Source organism: Bos indicus, chromosome 1 (assembly GCF_029378745.1).
Source record: "Bos indicus isolate NIAB-ARS_2022 breed Sahiwal x Tharparkar chromosome 1, NIAB-ARS_B.indTharparkar_mat_pri_1.0, whole genome shotgun sequence".
In the NCBI taxonomy this organism is placed as follows: domain Eukaryota; kingdom Metazoa; phylum Chordata; class Mammalia; order Artiodactyla; family Bovidae; genus Bos; species Bos indicus.
The window spans coordinates 53519194-53543393 of NC_091760.1; the positions used below are offsets into that span (position 1 = coordinate 53519194).

The 24200-nt window shown below is 41.4% G+C and overlaps 1 protein-coding gene across 2 annotated transcripts in view; it reads right to left on the minus strand.

The window, feature by feature from the left end:
* Positions 1-23337, minus strand: part of CD47 (CD47 molecule) — a 67127-nt gene extending 43790 nt beyond the window's left edge. Inside the window, exons 1-2 of one of the 2 annotated variants that reach the window (XM_070787382.1) lie at positions 23014-23337; positions 10129-10476 (exon numbers count right to left, since the gene is read on the minus strand). In XM_070787382.1, the coding sequence (XP_070643483.1) occupies positions 10129-10476; positions 23014-23059 (394 nt within the window). In that variant the 5' untranslated portion in view covers positions 23060-23337. The remainder of the gene's footprint in view (positions 1-10128; positions 10477-23013) is intronic. The other variant, XM_070787379.1, reaches the window with a different exon arrangement.
* Between the last annotated feature and the right edge of the window lie 863 nt (positions 23338-24200).

Genomic DNA, 24200 nt, shown 5'->3' on the forward strand with positions numbered 1-24200 from the left:
CAATAATCCACAGAATATAATAATGTTATAAACTCTATCTCACAGATATTTGCTTTCCATAATCTAACATTTTGCCCTACACATGCAGAGATTCAATTGGTTTGTTGCTGAAGGTCCCAACAGTCAAAAAATAGTGAGTGAATGAAAGACAGCTTTTTTGGGTGAGGGGTGGATGCTCTCATGGTTGCAGGTCTCTACCAAGAGACAGATGTCTTCTGAATTAATACCTTAATTTCCAACAATTACTGAGCATCTTCCTTTACCAAGAAAAATCCATTTCAATTCAGTCTAAAATCCTACCAAGAGAAACCTTTATGAATTATCCCTAGGTTTTCACATCTAAATGCCCAAAGGATTTAGTAAAAGCTCTATGATTTAATGATTATTCTTAATTGACTTATTTTTCTCTACTTCCTTTATTATTTTGTTTTGAGTTGTGTATATCATTAACTCCCCAAATCCTCACAATTATTACAGGAGGATTAATTAACCCCTCCTTATCATATGGGAAACTAAGGTCTAGATAATTAAGCAACTGACTTCTGACACAAGTTCCCCCTACTCCTTCACCAAACCTACCCTCTCAGTTTCCCCATTTCAGTAGTGGTGACCCCATTTCTCCAGTTGCTCAAGCTAAAAGCCTTGGAATCATCCTTGACTCCATGGTTTCTCTCACACCCTACTTCTGGTCTGACAGTAAATCCTGTGGTTGCTGCTTTCAAGATACAGCCAGTATTTGATCTCATGTTCAAGATGGGCTGAGAAGGAAATGTTATTTCACAGGCCTCCCTGCCTACACAACAGAATGATATTCAACATTCTTGGCATTTATTAACAGAAATCTACCAGTGAAAATAAGAAGTATGTTTGACCTGGTCTGACCACTCATTTTTCATTTATTACACAAAATTTATTAAAAGCCCACCATGGGTAGGGTGGGTTTCCCCAGCAGCTCAGTGGTTAAACAATCTGCCTGCAATGCAGGAGATAAAGGAGATGTGGTTCAGTTCCCTTGATTGGGAAGATCTCCTGGAGAAGGGAATGGTAACCCACTCCAGTATTCTTGCCAGGAAAATCCCATGGAGGGAGGAGTCTGGCAGGCTACAGTCCATATTGTCACAAAGGGTTGGACACAACTGAGCAAGTGAGAATGCATGCATGGATAGGATTTCTTCTAGGTATCTGAGATTCAGCAGTGAACAAGCTAGGTGAAGCCAAGCCTTGAGGAGGGGGAGGGGCTGAGGGACAAGACTCTTGTGGGTAGTAAGGAAAGGCCTCTGGGGAGAGGAACTGGCCCCAAACCTTGGACTGGAAATAGCCTGCCATTTCCAGACAGGGGAGAAGATACACCAAAGGAACAGCAAGTTTGAGCAACTAAATGATGGCCAGTGTGACTAAAATTTAATGATACACGATGAGATGGAAAGAGTTTGCTGGGATTAACATCATGCTGGGTCTTATTAGCTTGTTTAGAAAGTTTGGATTTTATTCTACAATGAAAAGTTATTGGAAAGCGTCAAACAGAAAAATGATTTACTTAAAATCTTCCTTGGTAGCCATGAGGAGAATGGATTACAGAGAAACAGGACTTATCAGAAAGTTAATGCAGCAGTCAGGTAGTAGCACAAAGGTAGGATGTGTTTGACAAATGCAGTCCAGTCTTGTGTTCAGTTTACTCATCAAATTTAAAGTCATAATAGGGAACTGTTACAAAGGAAAGTGACTAGAATGGGGATGCTGAAACTATGAGCAATGATTGAAAGAACTGGGGATTTTTACCTTAGAGAAGAAACTTGGGTGAGAAATACCACAGCCCTCCTAGTGAGTGAGAAATTGAAGGGTTGCAAGCTTTAGTTTGATTTCAGGAAGAATTAGAACTGCCTAATAATAGACTAAAATCCTTTGGGAAGTAACAGCTTCCTCATGTCAAACATTTATGTAAAAAGTCTGAATGACCAACTACTTACGGTATGATAGAAGGAAATCATGAATTAGATGGGGAAACAGACTAGATGACTAACAGCTGACTCTATACCTCTAGGCAGAAATAACATGTATAAGAGCTATTTCAAAGATGTGGGGTAGGATTATGAATAAATAACATTATTGACTAAGTGATTCTTAACTGAAACTTATCAAAACCACCTGGGGTTTATCCAAACATCACATACTCTCCAGGGCTTCCCTCATAGCTCAGTTAGTAAAGAATCTGCCTGCAATGCAGGAGACCCCGGTTCCATTCCTGGGTTGGGAAGATCACTGGAGAAGGGATAGGCTACCCACTCCAGTATTCCTGGGCTTCCCTTGTGGCTCAGCTGGTAAAGAACCCACCTGCAATGCAGGAGATCTGGGTTTGATCCCTGGGTTGGGAAGATCCCCTGGAGAAGGAAAAGGCTACCCACTCCAGTATTCTGGCCTGGAGAATTCCATGGACTATACAGTCCATGGGATCATAAAGAGTTGGACATGACTGAGTGACTTTTGTTTCACTTCACTTTACATACACTGCCCTCTCAGCTTTTACTCCAACAATTGTGTGTGTGTGGCTATGGGGGTAGGGGGTGGGTGTCCACAACTTACTCAGTTTAAAATCACTACTGTAATTTATCTTCTCTCATTGACATAAACATGGTACCTCTAACTGGTAAGATGGGAAAAGTATGATGATCACTGAATTGGATATTCAAATATAAAATGAGATTCTAGGGTAAAACCAATGTTTTATATAAAATTATGTATATGACCTAAAAGATGATGCTGTGAAAGTGCTGCGCTCAATACACCCACAAATTTGGAAAACTCAGCAGTGGCCACAGGACTGGAAAAGGTCAGTTTTTACTCCAATCCCAAAGAAAGGCAATGCCAAAGAATGCTCAAACTACCGCACAGTTGCACTCATCTCACATGCTAGTAAAGTAATGCTCAACATTCTCCAAGCCAGGCTTCAGCAACACGTGAACCGTGAACTTCCAGATGTTCAAGCTGGTTTTAAGAAAAGGCAGAGGAACCAGAGATCAAATTGCCAACATCTGCTGGATCATGGCAAAAGCAAGAGAGTTCCAGAAAACCATCTATTTCTGCTTTATTGACTATGCCAAAGCCTTTGACTGTGTGGATCACAATAAACTGTGGAAAATTCTGAAAGAGATGGGCATATCAGACCACCTGACCTGCCTCTTGAGAAATCTATATGCAGGTCAGGAAGCACCAGTTAGAACTAGACATGGAACAACAGACTGGTTCCAAATTGGAAAAGGAGTACGTCAAGGCTGTATATTGTCACCCTGCTTACTTAACTTCTATACAGAGTACATTATGCGAAATGCTGGGCTGGAAGAAGCACAAGCTGGAATCAAGATTGCTAGGAGAAATATCAATAACCTCAGATATGCAGATGACACCACTCTTATGGCAGAAAGTGAAGAGGAACTAAAGAGCCGCTTGATGAAACTGAAAGAGGAGAGAGAAAAAGTTGGCTTAAAGCTCAACATTCAGAAAACTAAGATCATGGCATCTGGTCCCATCACTTCATGGGAAATAGATGGGGAAACAGGGGAAACAGTGTCAGACTTTACTTTTGGGGGCTCCAGAATCACTGCAGATGGTGATTGCAGCCATGAAATTAAAAGACACTTACTCCTTGGGAGGAAAGTTATGACCAATCTAGATAGCATATTAAAAAGCAGAAACATTACTTTGTTAACAAAGGTCCATCTAGTCAAGGCTATGGTTTTTCCGGCAGTCATGTATGGATGTGAGAGTTGAACTATAAGGAAAGCTGAGCACCGAAGAATTGATGCTTTTGAACTGTGGTGTTTAAGACTCTTGAGAGTCTCTTGGACTGCAAGGAGATCCAACCAGTCCATCCTAAAGGAGATCAGTCCTGGGTGTTCATTGGAAGGACTGATGTTGAAGCTGAAACTCCAATACTTTGGCCACCTCATGTGAAGAGTTGATTCATTGGAAAAGACTCTGATGCTGGGGGGGATTGGGGGCGGGAGGAGAAGGGGATGACTGCCGGGAGCCAGCACAGGAGTCCCCACCCATGACAAGGTCATGCAGGAGAGCTCTGATGGGCAAGGCGAGTCAGAGCTCGAGGGGGTCTGCCCTCCGGACCTGCCTGAGCATCTACCCCAAAACCAAAATCTGTCTGTTTTACTATTTTATGACTTTCACCAACTCTTCTGACATTAACGGGGGGCTATCCCTGACCACCTTTCTCTGTAAGAAAATCAACTTGAAACTCTAATTAATAAGTCTCCTGGGCATAATAGGAGTGTTTCAATTCAAACCCCTCTGATGACTTTCTAGCTTGCCTGACAGGTTTGTTCAGATTCACAGCCTCCCAACCATGAAAGGCACGGGAAGCTTAAGATATTCTAACAATGCAGAGCTTCTCAGAGAGTTAAAATCGTTAAAATAGAACTAGTAGAGGATTTCTTTGTTGAGCTAATGCTTGCTGCCAAGTTTCCATATCCCTTACCTACTGTGTCCCTAGGAGTGTATTGATTAATATAGTTGGTGTATAGAAATGTAAGTAGTAGCTTTAATGTTTGTAACCTTGGACCCTTGAGTTAATTCTTTTCTTGTTATAGCCCACCACACTTTTTCCCTGTAGGAATGCAACTTTATCTAATGCTTTTGGAGGGTGGCGCCTGACTTTAGAATAATCACCTTTAGAGAAAAATAAGTTTTCTCAAGAAAAGTTAACAGGCCTCCTGGCCAGATGATGTAAATCACCTAAAACTTTTGCATATGATAAGTTTGCAGAAAGAAAGCCTGGCTTCCATAAGGATCAAGGACTGCTGACCTTGCATGACTCTACCCCTTCCCCCATTATCCTTTATGCACAACTTAAGGTATAAAAACTACTTTGGAAAATAAAGTGCGGGCCTTGCTCACCGAAGCTTGGTCTCCCCATGTCATTCTTTCTCTTTCCTTTTCCTTTTCAGGCTGATCTCCTGGAGCGGAGGGGCCCTCTGCGTTCACTTTCCTGCCTGGGCTTCTAAGACCCACTCGAGAAGGTGCCTAAGGTGGGGCACCTTCAGCTATTTGAGAGGGCGCCTGTGGCCTACGTGAACAGAGCAAGTCCTGTGCTGGGGCTTTATTGGCTTTCTGCGTAAACCAAGAAATATCAGCCTCTTTTCTCTCCTCTATTTTCTTAACTGCAAAATTCTTTCCTTATCTTTTTCTCTTTTTATCTATCCTTTCACCAACGCCATCCTCCCGAGGGAATCCCTGGATCCAGCCAGGGCTGGACCCCGGCAGACGACAGAGGATGAGATGGTTGGATGGCATCAGCGACTCAATGGACATGAGTCTGGGTGAACTCCGGGAGTTGGTGATGGATAGGGAGACCTGGCATGCTGTGGTTCATGGGATCGCAAAGAGTCGGACACCTGAGCAACTGAACTGAACTGAACTGAACTCATGTATATGATCACTTTCCTGGTCGCTCAGTGGTAAAGAATCCACCTGTCAATGCAGGAGATGTGAGTTCCATCCCTGGATCTGAAGGAAATGGCAACCCACTCCAGTATTCTTACCTGGGAAATCCTATGGACAGAGGAGCCTGGAAGGCTACAGTCCATGGGGTTGCAAAAGAGTTGGACACAACTTAGTGACTAAACAACAACAACTCCTTCAAATATATACAAGGTACACCTCCATGCACAAAGAACACATTTCCATAAAAGAAGATCACAATAAATTCAAGCCACATTTTTAGTGATGCTTTAGGATTGTGAAGGGGTTTTTCTGATGCATTGACTTGGCTAAGATATAATCCCTAATTATTTAATCAAAGCCAGAATTCTAAGGTGGTTCCCAAACCCTGTCCCCTGCAAGCCTTTTTTTTTTAAAAACTCCTTCCCCTTGAGGGATGGGGCCTGTGAACATGATGGATTTCATTCCCATGATTATGTTGTGTCACATGGCAAAGGGATTTTGCTGACTGTAAATTAAGGTCCCCAATCAGCTGACTTTGAAAAAGAGTGATTATTCTTGAGGGAGAGGAGGCAAACCTAATAAGACCTTAAAAGGATCTGGATTGTTCTAGCCAAAAAAAATAAAAAATCAACATGTGCAAAGGAATCAATAAGAAGAAGATTATTCTTAGCTGACTTTAAATATGGAAGAGGTTCTGGAGCAAGAATGGAGCAACCTCTAGGAACTAAGCGAAGCCCTCATCAGACATCCAGCAAAGAAACAGGGACCTCAGTTCTACAACCACAAGGAAATTAATTTTTCCACAACCATGTGTGCTTGGAACATACCCTGAGCACAGCCTTCAAACATCTTGATTTTAGCCTCATAAGACTGAATGGAGAACCTAGTTATACCATGACCACAACTGTGATCTGCAAAGTGCTGAGCTAATAAATGGGTGCAGTTTAAAGCTGCTACATTTGTGGTTGTTTGCACATGCACTAGAAAACCAACACAAGGATCTCAAAATGCCTTCATGTCAACATTAGGAACATAACACATTTCATGTTGATAATAACGGAAATGGCAACTTTTCTAAACTTGAACAGACCTTTTAAAACAAAACCCTAAGAGCTTACTCAGAAAAAAGTAAAGATTTATGCTTCTAAGTTTTTGAATCACTATACTATACATACAAATAAGAGTAACACATTATATAACTATTATTATTTACATTTAGTAATTTGGTTGTTTACAAGATGTTTTCATGGCAACCATATGCAGTGGTAGTAAACATACTGGTTTTAAAGAAAGACAAAACTAGGTTAAAATCTTGGCTATGACACTGATTTTGAACAAGTACTCAAAATCTCTTACTTCATGTGTTAAATGGTAAGACTTATAACTAACTCCCAGAGTTCTTAAATTAAAGACACAATAAACATAAACTACTTGGTCTTATAAGATTATTTTACCGCGGTACTGTACTATCACTTCCCTGAAATCAGGGATCTCGCCTTAGTCATCACTGAATCCAGTGCCCAGGACACTGCCCAGCACACAGTAGGTGCTCAATAAATCTCTGGTTAAGTAAGCAAGACATTTTGAGAAAGACTTTGATGAAATGGTCTGCATTTAGTGGGTAAAAACAGAGGGCCTGACAGGTTGACTTTCTTATCCAAATTTTCTTGAACTAGAAAATAAAAATGTATATAAAAAGCTTTCTAAATTTGAGTCCTGTGCTCTGTCCATGGTACCATACTATACATAGGCACCAGAGGTATATAAAATATATATATATAAAAGATTTTCTATATATTTGACAGTAGTTCTAAAATACTTAAAAGAATGGCACAAAGAATGGCCACCTTTAATCCACATTCTACTAAGTATAATTCTCTATGACACAATTTCAGTTCCTCATCTATGCCTAAAAAATTGGTTTCTATTGCCTAAATCCCCAATGTCCATATGAGGGCAAGTTCCATTATCACAATACATTTGTATTCCACTGTAACAGTCCTGCTCCAGTTAACTTTTTGTCGGAAGAAGGTTCTTTTTTTTTTTTTTCCCAGTAAAAAATGGATGCAAAACAATGATATGACAACAGCAGATGCTAGCAAGGATGTGAAGAAATGAGATCACTCATATGCTGCTGATGGGGTGTCAAATGGACCAACCACTCTGGAAACCAGTTCGATGGTTCCCTTAAAAACTAAGCATACACATGCAAACAACCAAATAATCTGTACTTATTCAGAGAGGTGAACACTATGCCCACCTAAAAAACTTCTACATGATTGTAATAGCCAAAAACTGGGAACACTCAAGATGTCCTAAAACAGGTGAACAGTTAAACGAGCTGTGATATGCCTATACCATGGAATATTACTCAGCCAAAAAACACAGAAAGAGAACAAACTGATACGGGCAACAACTTGGTTACATCTCAAGGGCACTGTGCTGACCGAAAAAAGCCAGTCTCAAAAGATTACACACTGTATGATTCCATTTACATGACAGCACTAACGTGACAAAACTATGGACAAGGGGAACAAATCAGTCCTTGCCAGGTCAGCGTGAGGGAGAGCTTTGTGCTAAAGAAATCGTTCTACGTCCTGATTGCAGTGGTAGTTACACAAATATACATATCACAAAATGACAAAGAAATACCCACATATTGTACCACTGTCAACTTCCCAGTTTTGTTTTTTTTTAAAGTTACACAAGATTTAAGCATTAGGGGTAACTTAGAAAAGAGTACACAGCACCCAGTACTGTTCTGTTTTATTTTTGTGAATTTTTTATTTCTGTGAACTTCCTATGAGTCTATAGTTATTTCAAAAAATAAACAATGAGTGCAAAGCCAAATGTCTGAGACCTCTGGTGGAATTTCATACATTCTCACCAATGAATACTTCCTCAATGAATACTTCCTCCAATGAATACTTCTCTCCAAATAATACTTCCTCATTTGAATGGTCCCAAAGTAAACATAGTTCATATTTTTATAGGGTACTTTGAAAATAAAGAAAAATAAAACAATCACAGACACACAAAATTATACACTTTCTCTTCATCTCCAGATGCTGGTATTCCTTTCCCATTCATTTCATTCCATCTCCTGGCCTTTCGAGTCTCATATCTTGAGATTACCTCTCGGTGACCTACACAACTACCAAATGATTGATCCCTATGTCTTGTTTTTTCATTCCAATAAAACTGTACATTCCTTCAGAAAAAGTTTCAACTAGATATTAGATTATGCAATTCCAGATTCGACCCCCTGTTGAAAGGTATACTTTAAAATAAATAAAACAAAAAAAGCTCTTCAGCCTAAATTAGTACAACTTAATACAAGATACAATGTAAGAGAGATTTCTGAGCAGAAAAGCCTTCCAGATTCTGCTAGCCTACTCTAAGCCATCTCTCAGCCTCTCCTCATGGTGCAAGAATCCCTCTTACAACCGCAGGCCAGCTTCACAGCTTGACACCATCCTTTATAAAACAAACATCCCAAGAACACAATTCACACCTATAAAGCACTTCAGTTCACATAGTGCTTGTACACAAGGGACCTCATTTGGTGCTCATCAGACTGTTAGGATAAGACATAAAGGCAGGAATCTATCTTCATCCCCATGTTAGAGATGAGGTAACTTGACTTGGCAAAGTAACTGCTCAACAGCATAAAGGTGAACAGTTAGGTTGCAGAATAGGGGATATAACCCGGATCTGCTGATTTCATAATACTAAGCAATGTTAAAGGATTCTATCAACCCAAGCACCTCATTCCCAGTGTGGTAAGAGACATTTATTAATGGTAAATGCAAGAAGAACAGAGGCAAATAGTGGATCCAATGGAACCGATCTGAGTCCACGAAAAGAGCAGGTTCTCAAAATATGGTCTAATCCTGAGATCAGTAATATAGCTAGCAATTCTAAATAGAGATTTCAAAACAGAAAGCTGAAATGTACCTCTGTGTGGCTGAAGAACTTAGCTGGCACTGCAAGGAATAGGAAAGAAATGAAAACTTTTTACTCAGCTAACTTTACTGCTTTATGCAACTCACCAACTCAGAAAGGGCAGGATCGTGCTACTATAATCAAAGCTGAATTTAAATATATTAAATTGAATCCCTAGCTCTCCCACTTCTTAGCCAAGGTGGGGAGGGGGGAACAACACCAAAGCAAGGCTAAGCACAGGAAATCTCAAGGAATCAGCTATGATAACATGATTTTTAATATTCTTATTCTCCTCCTAATCTGTTCTTTCCAGAGGAAGCATGTTTGGGACTTGGCAACCCTTGATCAAAGTGTAAGGTTAAAAAACAAAAAGGTGAAATAATTGGGAAAAAGGCTTGAAAATAAATCACATGAAAGAAAATACTTCTGATGGCAGCAAACAAAACCTCAGAGGACATGACCCCTGGACTGCTCCCTGCAAATGTCACAGTCCTCAGACCTAAAGTCTGAGGACCATACAATGCACAAATTATCAACCAACAAAGGAGATTTATTGAGAAAAGGAGAAGAGCAAATAAGATAAAACTCATGATCTTAATGCTGCTAAACACTCCAACATTAAGTATTAATAGTATGCTTTTTGATTCAAAGAAGTTCCTAGCCCCATTTTACCCTCCTTTAACAGGATCATGTTGCTGCAGAAGAAATAACAGGGAAACTTTATAGAAGTCTTACCAACACGATATTTTAGTTCTATGATGGTTTCCCCTTCTCTGCTCAACTCCGTTACTTCGCAAGTGTAGTTTCCTAAGACGGCATCACTTTTAGCCATCTTCAAAGAGGCAATGCCACGCAGTAATTCTGATGGTGCGATTTCTGCACTAGAAAAGTTACTGCTAGGCTTGGACATCCGCTGACTTCCATCAAAGATGAAAATGTTTTCTCCTTTAAATTTCCATCTGACATACAATTCAGTAATGTTCTTCGTCTCCACATTATTAACAAAACATGGGATGACAACGGTTTGATTGCAAAGGGTATATTCTACCGATTTGATTGCATTAAATATTAGTTGAGCTGAACCTGGAAAAGAGAAATAAAATTGTTTCATTTCATACAGAATACTATGAGATCTTAGGTATGTTACAAATTCTTAAGATAAAGAGAAGTGCTTCTATTGTTCACTTAAGCAAGTAAGCAACTATAGGGAAGATGGGTGAAGTGAAAAGAACAAATTATTTTAATATTAATGTGCTCAGCTGATAGACAACACTGTACCTCTTCTTTATTCATTCCCACTAACACAAAATATACATTCTCATGTATCCTGGGAATAAACTCAGCAACTGTGTTAGAACATGCAGATGTAGTATCTGGCTTTGGAAACTCTGAAGCTTGTGTATTCTGATATTTAAAGAAAAATACTGACTTTACTATGAGAAAATTTTTAAATTGAAAGTAAAATCAAATAATATATTCAGTCTCAACTTCTATACATTTTCTCCAAATAGAATTTGCTAAACTGATAGGAAGTTTATTTCTATCCCTAGGTTGCATTTCCAAAAAAGGTAGCAGGCTCCACTGTACTTAAATATAAAAAGTAAATCACATGAATCACATCACATCTTTCCACTAGGATGGTAAGCCTTAGAATGCTAAGGATTAAGAAAAAAAAATATTCTCTACAGCTATTTTTCCATTGCAAAATACAGACAGCCACAGACATTCAGTATGCACGTATCATAAAGGATTATACACAATTGAATGGCATTTTCCCACTCCCACATTTCACTGAAACTAAGGAACAACTTCCAAATATATATTACAGGTGTCCCTTTCTTCTAGAAACCACAAACCACCCAAAACAAAGACAAGATGCAAGCTGAAACCAAGATCGGATACTACTAATAAGTAGCATGTATCAGATCAACTCTTTTCAATAATATAAACTACTGATTGTTGCCTTATAAAAGAGAGGTTGAGAAATGGGTCCCCTTTCATGTGGAATGTGCAAAAATGTGGACAAACTGTACTTGTTCTCCATATTCTTCAGCCACTTATGACTTCTTTCATGTAAGCAGTGAGTTGGTGTTTCCTTTCAAAAAAGGATTGACAGATATAAATAAAACCTTAGTTTTAATTGTTCATCTTTAAGAATTTTCCTTTATCAGGGGCACAGGATATTATTACTCTAGGAACATAATTACTCTTCAATAAATGCCCACTGAATTGAATGCTGGGCTGCAGCATGGAATATGAACTGAACAATGCTCAGAAGCCTGAGAACAAATCCCATCTCTGTCTGTTACTTTTCAGGGTGAAACCTTAAGCAATTTGCTTAACTTTCTATGCCTTGGTTTACTCTCTATAAGTAAGAGGATCAAAAAATGAACACCGGGCTGCTTCACAGAATTGTGCATGCTAAGTCACTTCAGTCATGTCCGACTCTCTGTGACCCTATGGACTGCAGCTTGCCAGGCTCCTATGTCCACAGGATTCTCCAGGCAAGAATCCTGGAGTGGGATGCCACGCCCTTCTCCAGGGAATCTTCCTGACTCAGGGATCGAGCCTGCATGTCATGCATCTCCTGCAGTGGCATGCAGGTTCTTTACTACTAGCGCCACCTGGGGAGCCCCTCACAGAATTGTGGTCAGCATCAATGGAGAAAACATTGGTAAGTGCTCTGTACTGTGCTATAAATATGTAAGGTCATACTATAAAAACTAGGCACTCCAGCATCTTAATGTAATGCTCTGGACCTTCTCTGACTGGCAGGTCTAAACTGTTACATTTCTGGGAACTGCAGTCTAAATCAACCCTGTGGTCATCCACAGTTCACCTTCCCCCAGTTCTCTCCGTTTCTAGCCACCTAAATATCAGGAAGCTCTAGACAAAACCTGGACTTCCAACTGCATTCTTCAAAACACTGGAGTTATGAATTATTTCCCCTGAGAAATAAGCACTGGGTGGAGACTATAGAGTGTACAAGGACAGAAGAAAGGGGTTATGATGCTGGAATTAGAAAAGAAGGAAAGTGTCAGAAACTATGGTCAATGATTTTGAAACGGACTAAAAGATTACCAGGAGTCCTTTCAACGGGGTGCTGGGCCTTATCGGACAGATCCGTTTGGAATAACTCTATAGCAGCCTGGGCCTCTTGCCAAGACTAGGCTGTTTTTACAGTTTTGTAAGATGTAGAAAACTGATGGTAATGCAAACGATTCATAACCATAGAGATACAAACAAACTTTGTTCTGCAGTTGATTTGGACCTGTTGGAAGAGAGGAATTTTTTTTAAAAATTACATTTTAGGGACTTCCCTGGCAGTCCAGTGGTTAAGACAGTGCTTCCACTGCACGGGGCACGGGTTTGATCCCTGGTTGGAAAACTAAGATCCCACATGCCACACAGCATGGGAAAAAAAAAAGATTTTATTGCCCTGAGGACACTGACCAACTTTGCATCTATCCACAGATTCATTTCACCATTCCTGACTGCCTATATGTACATGTGTCTTTCAATTCTTTTTTTAAATTAATATTTATTTGACTGCATTGGGTCCTTAGCCACAGCATGCAGGATCTTTAATTGTCGTGTGCAAATTCTCAGTTGTGGTATATGGGATCTAGTTCCCTGACCAGAGATCAAACCTGGGCCCCCTGCACTGGGAGTGCAGAGTCTTAGCCACTGGACTGCCAGGGAAGTCCCTTCCAATTCTCTTTTAAAACCAAGATGGTTGCACCATCTTGTTGGTTTGCTTGTTAATTAATGTGTGAAATAAAAACTTAGACACATGAGCATTTCATATTTGTTTGAGTCAAACTATACCTCCTAAAAATTATCCTTTAATTAAAGAGATACAAGTGAAGAGCTAAGTTACCTCAGCAAAGTTTTTTAGAAGCGACGGGGAAGCCTGGTGGGCTGCCTTCTATGGGGTCGCACAGAGTCGGACACGACTGAAGCGACTTAGCAGCAGCAGCAGCAAGTGAGTACAAAGTGGTCAGCAAGCACTCAGTGACTTTATAACTTGTGTTTAGAAAATGAATTTTCTAAAGCATACAGAAAGCACTGATTCCACTGCAGTATTTGTTGTAATATCAATACAGCCATTTTTATAGCTGAAGCAATTTAAGTTTAATAAATGCTGTCAATAAAATTCAAAGTGAAATTGACCTGGATCAACTATAATTTGAATAATCCTTGCACTAACAATTAATAAATACAGTCCAAAAATGTTGCTTCATCAGCTGTTAACTACAACTTCATCCTGTACAAACATTTGTTAAACAGCTATTAAGCAGTGGAATTATTTGATTTGGTTTTTCTCTATTTTGCCTACTGCCTTCTGATGAAACAGCACAGTGAAGAAAGGATCTAAAATATACAGAGCAAATAAAGGATCATATAGATAATTATCATGAGTAAGTAAACTCTGAATAATCAAGAAATGCCTACAGCAGTCTAATCAGATAGAAATTGGTAAGTATAACCATCCATGATGCTGGAGTTACAGATAAATTAACAAATGAAATGGGAAAATTAACTTATATCAAATGCCAAAAATATTGGACCTTACAACTTCTATGAATACAAACTGCTAGGTCAAACCATCTCATCTGATCTGAAACACTTAACAGGAGGTGCGAATACAATAATGAAAAAAATGTAGGAATCATCTTTAAAAAACAGAATTCTCACCTGGGGGACTGATGAAAGTGAAAGTAAAAGTCTCTCAGTCGTGTCCCACTCTTTGTGATCCCAATACAGACCATGGAATTCTCTAGGCCAGAATACTGGACTGGGTAGCCATTTCCTTTTCCAGGGGATCTTCCCAACCCAAGAATCAAACCTAGGTCTCCCACATTGCAGGCGTATTCTTTACCAGCTGAGCCACAAGGGAAGCCCTGGGGGACTGATATATACTTTTTATAACCCAAGGTCGTTAAGTGCTTTCTTTCCTATATGAACAAAGTGCTATGGATGGGCAAGAGAGTAATTAGTCTTTAGACTTCTAGGAAAATGTTTGTTGCTACTACAGGAAAAACAGAAGACTATCATAGACTCTGTCCATTTATTTAATCCTTCATTCTTTTACCTTTTCACATGTTCCACGGAAAATTTCTCTCCTTTAGAACAACTCTGAAAATACTCTCCTTTTGTAAGAGCTTATCCAATACTCTCCAAAGGAGCCCTCCCTTCCTGATTACTTCAAATTGAGTCCTCCAGATAAGAAACCAGAAGCTTCCAATACTTCCCCCTGGACATTCTTCTGCTGCCCTACCTATCCACACCTCGCTTCCCCTCACTTCTTCCACTTCAGAAACGAACTCCTTCACTTGAGAGCTAGTTTCCATTTCTGCCTCCACACTCATCAATATCAAGGACTTCCCCTAGTTGTTTACCATCCTGTGACATCCCCCAAGTTCATTTACAATAGGTTTTTAAAAGTTTTTAAATACTTGAATATCAGCCAACTGGAAAAAAAAATCCCTTGTACTTGTCTCTCTCTTTCCTAGCATCTAGAAAGATAATCTAAATGCATTTCTTCATCTCTTACTTCCTACATCCCTGCTACCTGGCCTCCACCTTGCCTTCTTCACTACAACGGCTCTTGCCAACGTCGCCAATCATCCCGTGAAAACGGAATGCACATGGTTCGCTCTCCATCTTGACTTCTCTACAGTTCTTGAGCCTGTGGGGAGCCCCTTTCTTGTCTCTTGGCTTCTGTATCTCTGAATTTCCTCCTAGTGCTTTCTCCACCTCATCGCAGCTTGCTTGCTTTACTGAAATCTATTCCTTGACTCACAATACATATTAGGTTGCTAAGGACTTCCTACCAAGCCCTGACCCCCATCCCTCCCCACTCCAGCATTCTCCCTTACTCCAGGTTTTAACTACCCACACATTTTATTAACTGGGTTCCACCTTTCTCCTTAGCTGCAGAGCTTGAGAAGACAACCATGTGCTATGCGTTTCCACTTGGATATACTACAGTTACTTCAGAGTCAACATGAACAAAAATCTATCTACTTTCTGCCTACATTCATCCCAAATCCTCACCTCCCTAAAGTACTTTTTATTATCTAGCAGTCAAGCAGACCTAGATAAGAATCATGCTAGATTCTGCCCTCTCCTCAGCCAGGCGAGTTCTGGGTAGGCTCAATCTATGTAATTGTTCCTAAATCCAATGTCTGCTATATGAATTAACTAGACATTCATCATTTCTGCCTTGAACTATTGCTGCAACCCCTAACTAGCTCCCTGCCTTCAGCCTCAAAGTTTCCCCATCCCAGTCATACATTTTGCACAGTTCCCAAAATAACTGTTCCAAACACAAATGTGCACTCCTTTGCCTAATATACTTTAACAGCACCCTTTCCCCCACTTTCAGGCTAAATTCAAGTACATTATCATGGAATACAAACCAGGTCCTTCAGGATCCTGTCCATCCTCACCTCTTACACTCTCTTATTTCCCAAGTAAGCTTCAATCATAATGACCTAGCAATTCCCGGATATGCAAATGTACTCTCATCTCCAGGCCTTTCCCCACTCACACAAGCTGTTACCCAGCCTAAGGAGGCCCATACCTTTCACTGGAGGTACAAGTAAGAGCACACACTTGGCTCAAGACTTAGCACTTCCTAGGTGTATAACCTTAGGCAAGTTACTTAATTTCTGTATCTCAGTTTCCTCACCTATAAAATGTGACCAGTGATCATGTACACCTCATAGAGATTTTGTGAGATTTAATGAGATAATGAACATGGAGTTCCTACTGCAATGCCTTTCACTTACACAGCAAATGTTCAATAAATGGCAGCTACAATTCACTAACTTTGGCTCTTCCTGAAGGCACAGCTGAGATGTTCAATACTGTCCCTGTCGTTGCTACTACTCAACTCTATTCTTCCCTCCTTACTGCTCCTATTCCCCCTATTCAAGTGCTGTCGCTCAGTTCCAAATTTTTTAACTACTGTTTTACTCTACTGATTTCTCCATTAGGATAAAAAGGTAGAAACACAAGGACAATGTATTCATTTGATATCCTGTGGATCTACTTCAGGGTCCAGACAGTAGGGCTCAATACATTCCTCCTGAATGTAAAAATTTAAAGTATGAATCCCATGAAAAGAAAATCTAAATATCATATCAGGGAAGATTCATTCTTCTTCCTTATTTCAAGAGACTCCTCCACTGTTTCTTACTTCTATAGCCCTGATTGTAGTATCATGAGGCTACATATTTTAATGAAAAATCTAAACCAAGTTGGATGCAGATTGGATGGAACAGTTCCTTTAAAATCACTTGACGTCTCTAAGAATGCTTCTCCTACTGGGCGGTGTTTAAACTGGATGAGTTGCAATGTCCTAGAAAAGGAAGGGCTTTTCAGGCCATAACAAGTACAGAGGAATAAAGAAAGAATACCCGAAGGCCAATGATTATTCAAGTGAACTCCAGGAAAAGGGGCTGGAAAAGATGATTAAGACTTATTGTAAAGGCTTCCTTGAATGTCATTGTGGGAAGTCTGGAGCCGATAACCTAAGTAATGGCAAACCACTCAGACTTAATGACATTAAAAAAATAACAATAACAGCAGTATGAAGGGTGAATTGAGGACAGGAAGAGCTTTGGGAAAGGAGATTCATTAAGAGATGGCTGCAATAATCCAGGAAAATGACAAGTGAAGAGAAGGCCAAAAATAATAGTGAAAGAACAAAAAAAGCAAACGGACTAAGTCAGATGTGAGAGGTAAAGGAGAAGCAAGAAGAATTACAGTTATTAACTAAAATGGTATGTATAACCAGTTAGATTGTAGATTAACTATAGAGTAAAGATACTTAAGAGATTCAGCAGTAAATATTCTTTCAATATTCAATAGTCTGAGTATTAAAAGTACCAGTGGCACACTGAAATGGAGATGTCCAGTGGATCCCAGGATATGTTAATGTGGATTTAAGAAGAAAGGTCTGGGCTACAGAGACTTGGGAATTACCAAGAATACAGCTGATAACTGAAACTGTGAGCATAAACAAGATCACTCAGAGAGTCCTTGCAAACAGAGCAGGTACCAGAGAATAAAATGCTGGGGAATATCAATATTTATGGAGCAAATAGTTAAAGAGGAACAAACTAAGGATGTGAGAAAAGAGGTGAAGTAGGTGAGGCAGCAAATAACACCACTGCAGACACAATGGAAGGGTCTTAACTATGATAGGCAAAATAGATGTTAAGCAGGGTGAGTAAAAAAAAAAAAAAAAACCTCTAGATTTAAATTTTCATTCTTAGCTTCTTTATCTGCAGCGATGTCAGCAGACGAGGGACTGGAGTCAGACTGCATTTGGGAAGTGAAGGGGAGGGGAGAAAGAAGAGGCAGTGATTCTCTATGAATAAATTTGGCAGTATAAGAAAGCAGGCTTCCTTCGTGGCTCAGCTGGTAAAGAATCCGCCTGCAATGCGGGAGACCAGGGTTGGAAAGATCCCCTGGAGAAGGAAAAGGCTACCCACTCCAGTTTTCTGGCCTGGAGAATTCCCTGGACTGTTTAGTCCATGGCATCGCAGAGTCGGACAGGAGTGAACGACTTTCACTTTCACTTTTGTGGGCTTCCCTGCTGGCTCAGATGCTGCCTGCAATGTGGGAGACCCAGGTTCTATCCCTAGATCAGGAAGATCCCCTGGAGAAGGGAATGGCAACCCACTCCAGTATTCTTGCCTGGAGAATCCCATGGACAGAGGAGCCTGGTGGGCTATAGTCCGTGGGGTTGCAGAGTCGGACACAACTGACTGAGTAACACACACAAGAGAGCAGAGAAACAAGGCAATGATGGAAAGAGCATGGAACTGCTCTTCTTGTTTGTTTTTAATATGGAGTCAAACTTGAGCTCGTCTTCAAACTAAGAAGAAGGAATCAATGAAGAGGCAAAGATCTAAGGTACAAGACTGAAGGATTAAGGTGATTAGGCAGGTTTCCAAGATGGTGGAAGTGCAAGACCTGTAGACAGTGGGGGTCTTTCCTTGGAAAGGTGAATAGGAGCACTTCCGACACTGGTGAAGGAGGAGAATGAAATGAATGTTGCCTAAGATATTACACACAAGTTTAGTGATGGTGGGTGGGAAGTTGAAAGAGTCCACACCACACATCACTATTTTCTGCAGCAGAGTAGGAAGTTAATTATTTGTTCAGGATGGATGATCAGGAATGGGGTAAGAAGCCCCAGCAGTCACTAAGGTGAATGAAGCAAAGCTCATGAGTCAAGACACTTGCTAGAAATGAATCCATCTAATTTCTGCCATCAGGCTTGGGTTCTGGTATGAAGAACTGGAGTCTCAAACTGAATCAGGTTAAATTTAGGGTCAAAGCGAGGATTTAGTCAGATCTCTCCTCAACAGAGACCAAACAAAGTCAGGTTTTTAAAAAGGCAAGTGTCCACAGGTGTTTGGTTCTGACTCAAACTGATCTCCCACTGGGGTTTTAAATGGTCCCTATAAGCACCCCACTCCAGTACTCTTGCCTGGAAAATCCCATGGATGGAGGAGCCTAGTAGGCTGCAGTCCATGGGGTCGCTAAGAGTCAGACACAACTGAGCGACTTCGCTTTCACTTTTCACTTTCATGCACTGGAGAAGGAAATGGCAACCCATTCCAGTGTTCTTGCCTGGAGAATCCCAGGGACGGGGGAGCCTGGTGGCTGCCGTCTATGGGGTCACACAGAGTTGGACACGACTGAAGTGACTTAGCATAGCATAGCAAAAGAACAGAAGTAGTCAACTTAGAGTTATAAGGCCCAGGGCAGTTTAAAGGCAGTAACATCCACAATTATAGCCTTTTCAAGCACTTAAAATATATTAAGTACTATTGAGGTATAAAAACAAAAAATCCCTTCTCTTTATAAACTACACTTTAAGTTATTAAGAGGCGTACAGTCTGAAATTTGTCTGTATGCCCAAGAAGGCCTTGCAAAATGCTTAAAGCATAACATGGGTTCATACTTACTTGAAACAGAATAAGCAATGTTGACAGACCCTGCACTTCCCCAATCCCTTGACTTACTGTTTAACTTGTGTGTGTGTGTGTGTGTGTGTGTGTGTGTGTGTGTGTTAGTCACTCAGTCATGTCTGACTTTTTGCAACCCCAACAGGCTCCTCTGTCTATGTAATTCTCCAGGCAAGAATACCGGAGTGGACTGCCATTCCCTTCTTCAGGGGATCTTCCCAAACCAGGGATTGAACCCAAGTCTCCCACATTGCAGGCAGATTCTTTACCAATTGAGCCATTAAGTTCAAATATGCACTTAATTTAACTCCGAATTTAAATCTCAAACCCTGGGATTGACCAGATTCTGATGGCTCAGTGTTAAGTAATCGACCTGCAATGCAGAAGACAGGAGATGAGGGTTCAATCCCTGGGTCCGGAAGATGCCCTGGAAGAGGAAATAGCAATCCACTCCAGTATTCTTGCCTGAAAAATCCCATGGATGGAGGAGCCTGGTAGACTACAGTCCATAGGGTTGCAAAGAGTAGGACACAAATGAGCAACTGAGCACACACACATCATGGAGATGGAATAAAATATTCAGAGCAGGGTGTAGCTTCTAATTCCTGTTTCAACTCCATGTAACCACAGAGAATGAAAATCCAGACTCTACTGTCTTAGTCTAGGTATACCACAATCAAATTTCCTGAATGCTCTATACATTTTTTTCACTTTAGTGCTACAATGTGTTCAGCAAAACTGATCCTACACTATCATTCTTGTTCTTTTATCATAGAAGAAATATCAGCACTAGTACACAGAATGAAATTTGCTTTCTCACAGCCCAAGAGTGCATTATATTAGGCTGAGCCACAAGATACAGAAAATTTTTTCTTGTATAAAAAGGTATGACGGCAAAATAAGCTAAAAGAGAGGTAAAATGGTTACATGAAAACTATGTCTCTAAAAGAAGATGAATGTATTTAAAAAAAAATGATGCCTATTCTAGCTAGAGTTGATTTAATATTAAGGAATGCAAACTTAGTTTTAATAATGCATTTTGGATTTACAATGTTTATCAATTTTGGGGAAACCACCTATTTCTCTATTTTAGAACCTGGCCTTTCAAATCTTCATTAACAACTCAGTGGCAAACATAAAACATCTGCCAAAATACAGATGACAGCATGAGCAAGTGTCCTAATAGTAGGCACTTAGTGCGATGCTTTAGCACCCTGCCTCTAGACTGCTGGGCGGCCCCGGAAATAAGTACATTTAAAGAGGCATTTACTTCCTTAAAATGGCAAATTGTGGTTCAAAGTAATGTATCTGTTAGGAGAAAAGAAAACATTTTTGTTTAAGCCAACTAAATTACTACTAGACTTAGACAATAAAAATGCTTTAAAATCATGTGTACCTGTGATTCTAAAAACTCACTTTAAATAAAGAAAAATCAACCACTGAAAAGACGGTTCCTATCAGTGTCATTATCTGAGTAACCTTTTATTTACCAGTTAGTGAATATCACTGAAACTGATGATGTGCTTTCAAACAACATATAATTGGACATATGGGGGAGGGAGGAGGAAAGGAGAATAGTAATAATTCATTCTGTATCTTGTAAACCAATACAGAAAACTGTATTTTGCCTATAATTAAAAGGAATGGGCATTTTAAATAACTTTCTTTACTATAAAGATCAACTGAATCTGTACTGGCTACCAGGAAATAGCCTTTGACCAGCAATTACTTATAAATGAAACCGAAAGCAAAATCAAACCTGAGTACAAATAAACATACAAACCCATGACTTCCTTACTCATTCGAGAATCTAAATTCAGCCTTCCAAAATACTTGGGTTTACAACTACTTGTGTTCTGAAATGTAACATTTCTTCCTACATGCTCTTTTAAAACTACATATTAAACACACATGCACAAAAATACATTATAGCTTATGACAAACACTATCCCTTCCTGTTTTATATTCAACACTTAACAACTCAAATGTATAATATCTCTGTTTTTTTTTTTTTAGGTCATTATTAACTAACTACAATAAAAGACCATAAATTCTGAATTCTAAGACTCTGTAGGGACTTGAGCATATTAATATTGTATGTAAATGAATGCTAATCATACGTGATCATACCTATTACTAAAGAAGGCCTAACCATTTCTATCCTCAAAAGTACCATTCTAGCAGTTCTTTCTAATCTACTTGAAAATAGGACCCTTGTTTTTAAAACAGTGCATGATTCACATTTTTTTATGCTTCAAACTAGCTTTGAGACCACTGGTCTGATTTAGTAATATTTTATTAAAAATTCATTACCGGGTTCAGTATAAGGCTTTCCGATCATACAACAGGTTTCTGAAAGCAGTATTATCTGAGCTATGATGGTAACAGGAAACAAGATGTTAAGGATGATAACAGAAAACACTACCTTACCTAGTATCAACCCTTTAGATAACAGAGATTGATTATTAAGAGCTCCAACATCTCAGGAGGTTTCACAGAAGGGGAAGAAGCTAAGTCGGGGCATAAGGGCATTTTGTAAACAGCTTGAACTCACAAGCCTTCATAAATGGTAGAGGGAGGCTAATAACCCATTTAAAATCTAATTAATTTAGCATTCCAGAATTAAATGTAACAACTGCTTGATACTACTACTCTAACTCAATTCTGAATTTTACAAAAAGTTCACAACAGAATGTATAGATATGAAGCGTGACAGGCACTATAGAGCCACGAAAATTCCTATTCCTTCCTCAGTTTTTACAGGCGAAGCACACGTTCTAAAAAAGCGAAATGGATTCCAAAAGCTTGGGGGGCCAAAACGCCTTTGGTGTTGAAAGACACCAAATCCCACTCTACCGCAAATGTGTTTTGACTAGAGGTTACTATCTTCATACTTGAAGCGAAGTCTGGATTACTTTTAAAACGGTTCCCCTAAATAATGTAGGAAAACTTGAACGCGCAATTTAGACTGTATTGAAGTGGCTGATGGTGGTGGGGCGTGGGGGTAGTTTCCACTCAGTAAGCTATATTCCTAGGGTTTAAAAAAAAAAAAAAAAGCCAGAGAATCTTCTGATTAAACGCTGGATTGGAAATGAAACTTAATTGTGTCCTTTACGTCCTCTTAACTCCTATGTTCGTGTGGGAGGGCAAACGGAGGAAACCCCTTCTAGCAGACTTTGCCAAAATGCGTACTTGCATCACAAGAGGCTGGGGCCCTCCTACTCTCCTTCCTTCAACCCCCAAAACGTTTAAAGCACGGGGAGGAACGGGTACCCTAACAGTTGCCAACCCCTCGCCTACGATCTTGCCCCTTCTCTCCAGAGCTAATTTTTGCGCGAGGTGCACGGTTGGAGTCTTCCTCGGTGGTGACAAACAAGGGAAGATGTGCCCCGCTCTCACCCAGGGGTAAGAGGAAGAGGAGGGAAAGGAAGAAAGGAAGGGGGTGCCGAATACCCGCTGGGCCCTCCCGCTTCCGCACCCCGGGCCTTGCACCCGTGCAAGGGCCCGCTTGTCCCGCGCCCCGGCCACCCTCTCCAGGGAGCCGCCGGGCCAGCCGGGACGCAGCCCACACACACGCGGGGGCGCCGAGACACAAGCTGTAGAGAACCAAGAGCTAGTGACCACTCACCGCAGCGCACCGAGCCGAGCAGCAGAACCACTACCAGGGGCCACATCTCCGCGCCCGCCGCTGGGTCGCCGCAGCCGCCGCAGGCGTCTAGAGCGGGCGCCGCAGCAGACACAGAGAGGACCCGCCGCCACCTCCTGTCACAGACAGGACCCGCTGCCCAGGCTGCCTGGCCGGGCGCGCGCGCGCGCTCCCGCCCGCGCGGGCCGCGCACGCGCACTCGCCTCGTCTCCGCCCCGCCTCGGTGGCTGTTGACGCCGCGCCCTCCAGACTCGCAGCTTCTAGTTCCCGCTCCCGCCTGCTCCCTGGCGGTGGCGCGCGCGGCGCTTCCCGGTCACGCCCCGCGGCCCCAGGCCGCCTCCTCTCACGTCAATGTCCATACACCGCCCCCCACCCCCCACCCGCTGGAGGCTGAGTGTGTGTTCTCCCGCTCACCGGGGACCTCACTGGACCTGTCCCTGTCTGCTGTTCCCTTTTACGTCCCTGGGGACCCCCTATCTTATCTCAACTGGTCCTCTCCTGCGTTCACGCCCAGCCTCACGCTTCAGGAACCCCCTCCCCAGGCGCTCCTCCGAGGCGCTACCTCGAAGCCCACTTCCCTCTGGAGCCCACAGTGGCTCGCCTCTCCCTTCATCCACCGTCCTTCCGCGCGATGGGACCTCCGCGGCTCCACACTTCTCACCCCTCTCCATTTCCCCCAAAGCTCCGCCGCCTGCAGTGGGAGCGCACACCACGTGGGGGCGTCTCAACGCTTCCCCCGCCTGCAGCGAGCCCGGAGGGACCACGCCTAGGACAGGTCGCAGGCGGTCATGTGTCCGCTGGGAACTTCCACTCGCTGCTCGTGGGCTGTCGGGCCCTCCGGGGTTCTCCGCGTCCCGTCTGCTTTGGTTTTTGTCGGCCGCTCTGAGATCCTCCGTTCTTTTTCTCGCCTAGTTCTGTTGTGTTTTCAACCTTTGAAGGGGATTACTCAAGTTCCTTTCGTGGTGGTGAACACTTTGTTGTTGTTCAGTCTCGAAGTCCTGATGCTGAAACCCTAGCAACCATCAGGGGTGGTCGCAACGGTTAGCAGAAGTATCCACGATGCCCCTTCCTGCAAAGTCATTGGGCCTGGTTAGTTCCCTCGCAGTGGTCCCTCTTCTATGCTGTTTGAGTTTACCTTGCTTAAAAAAATGGGTTCGAAGTGTGTCTCC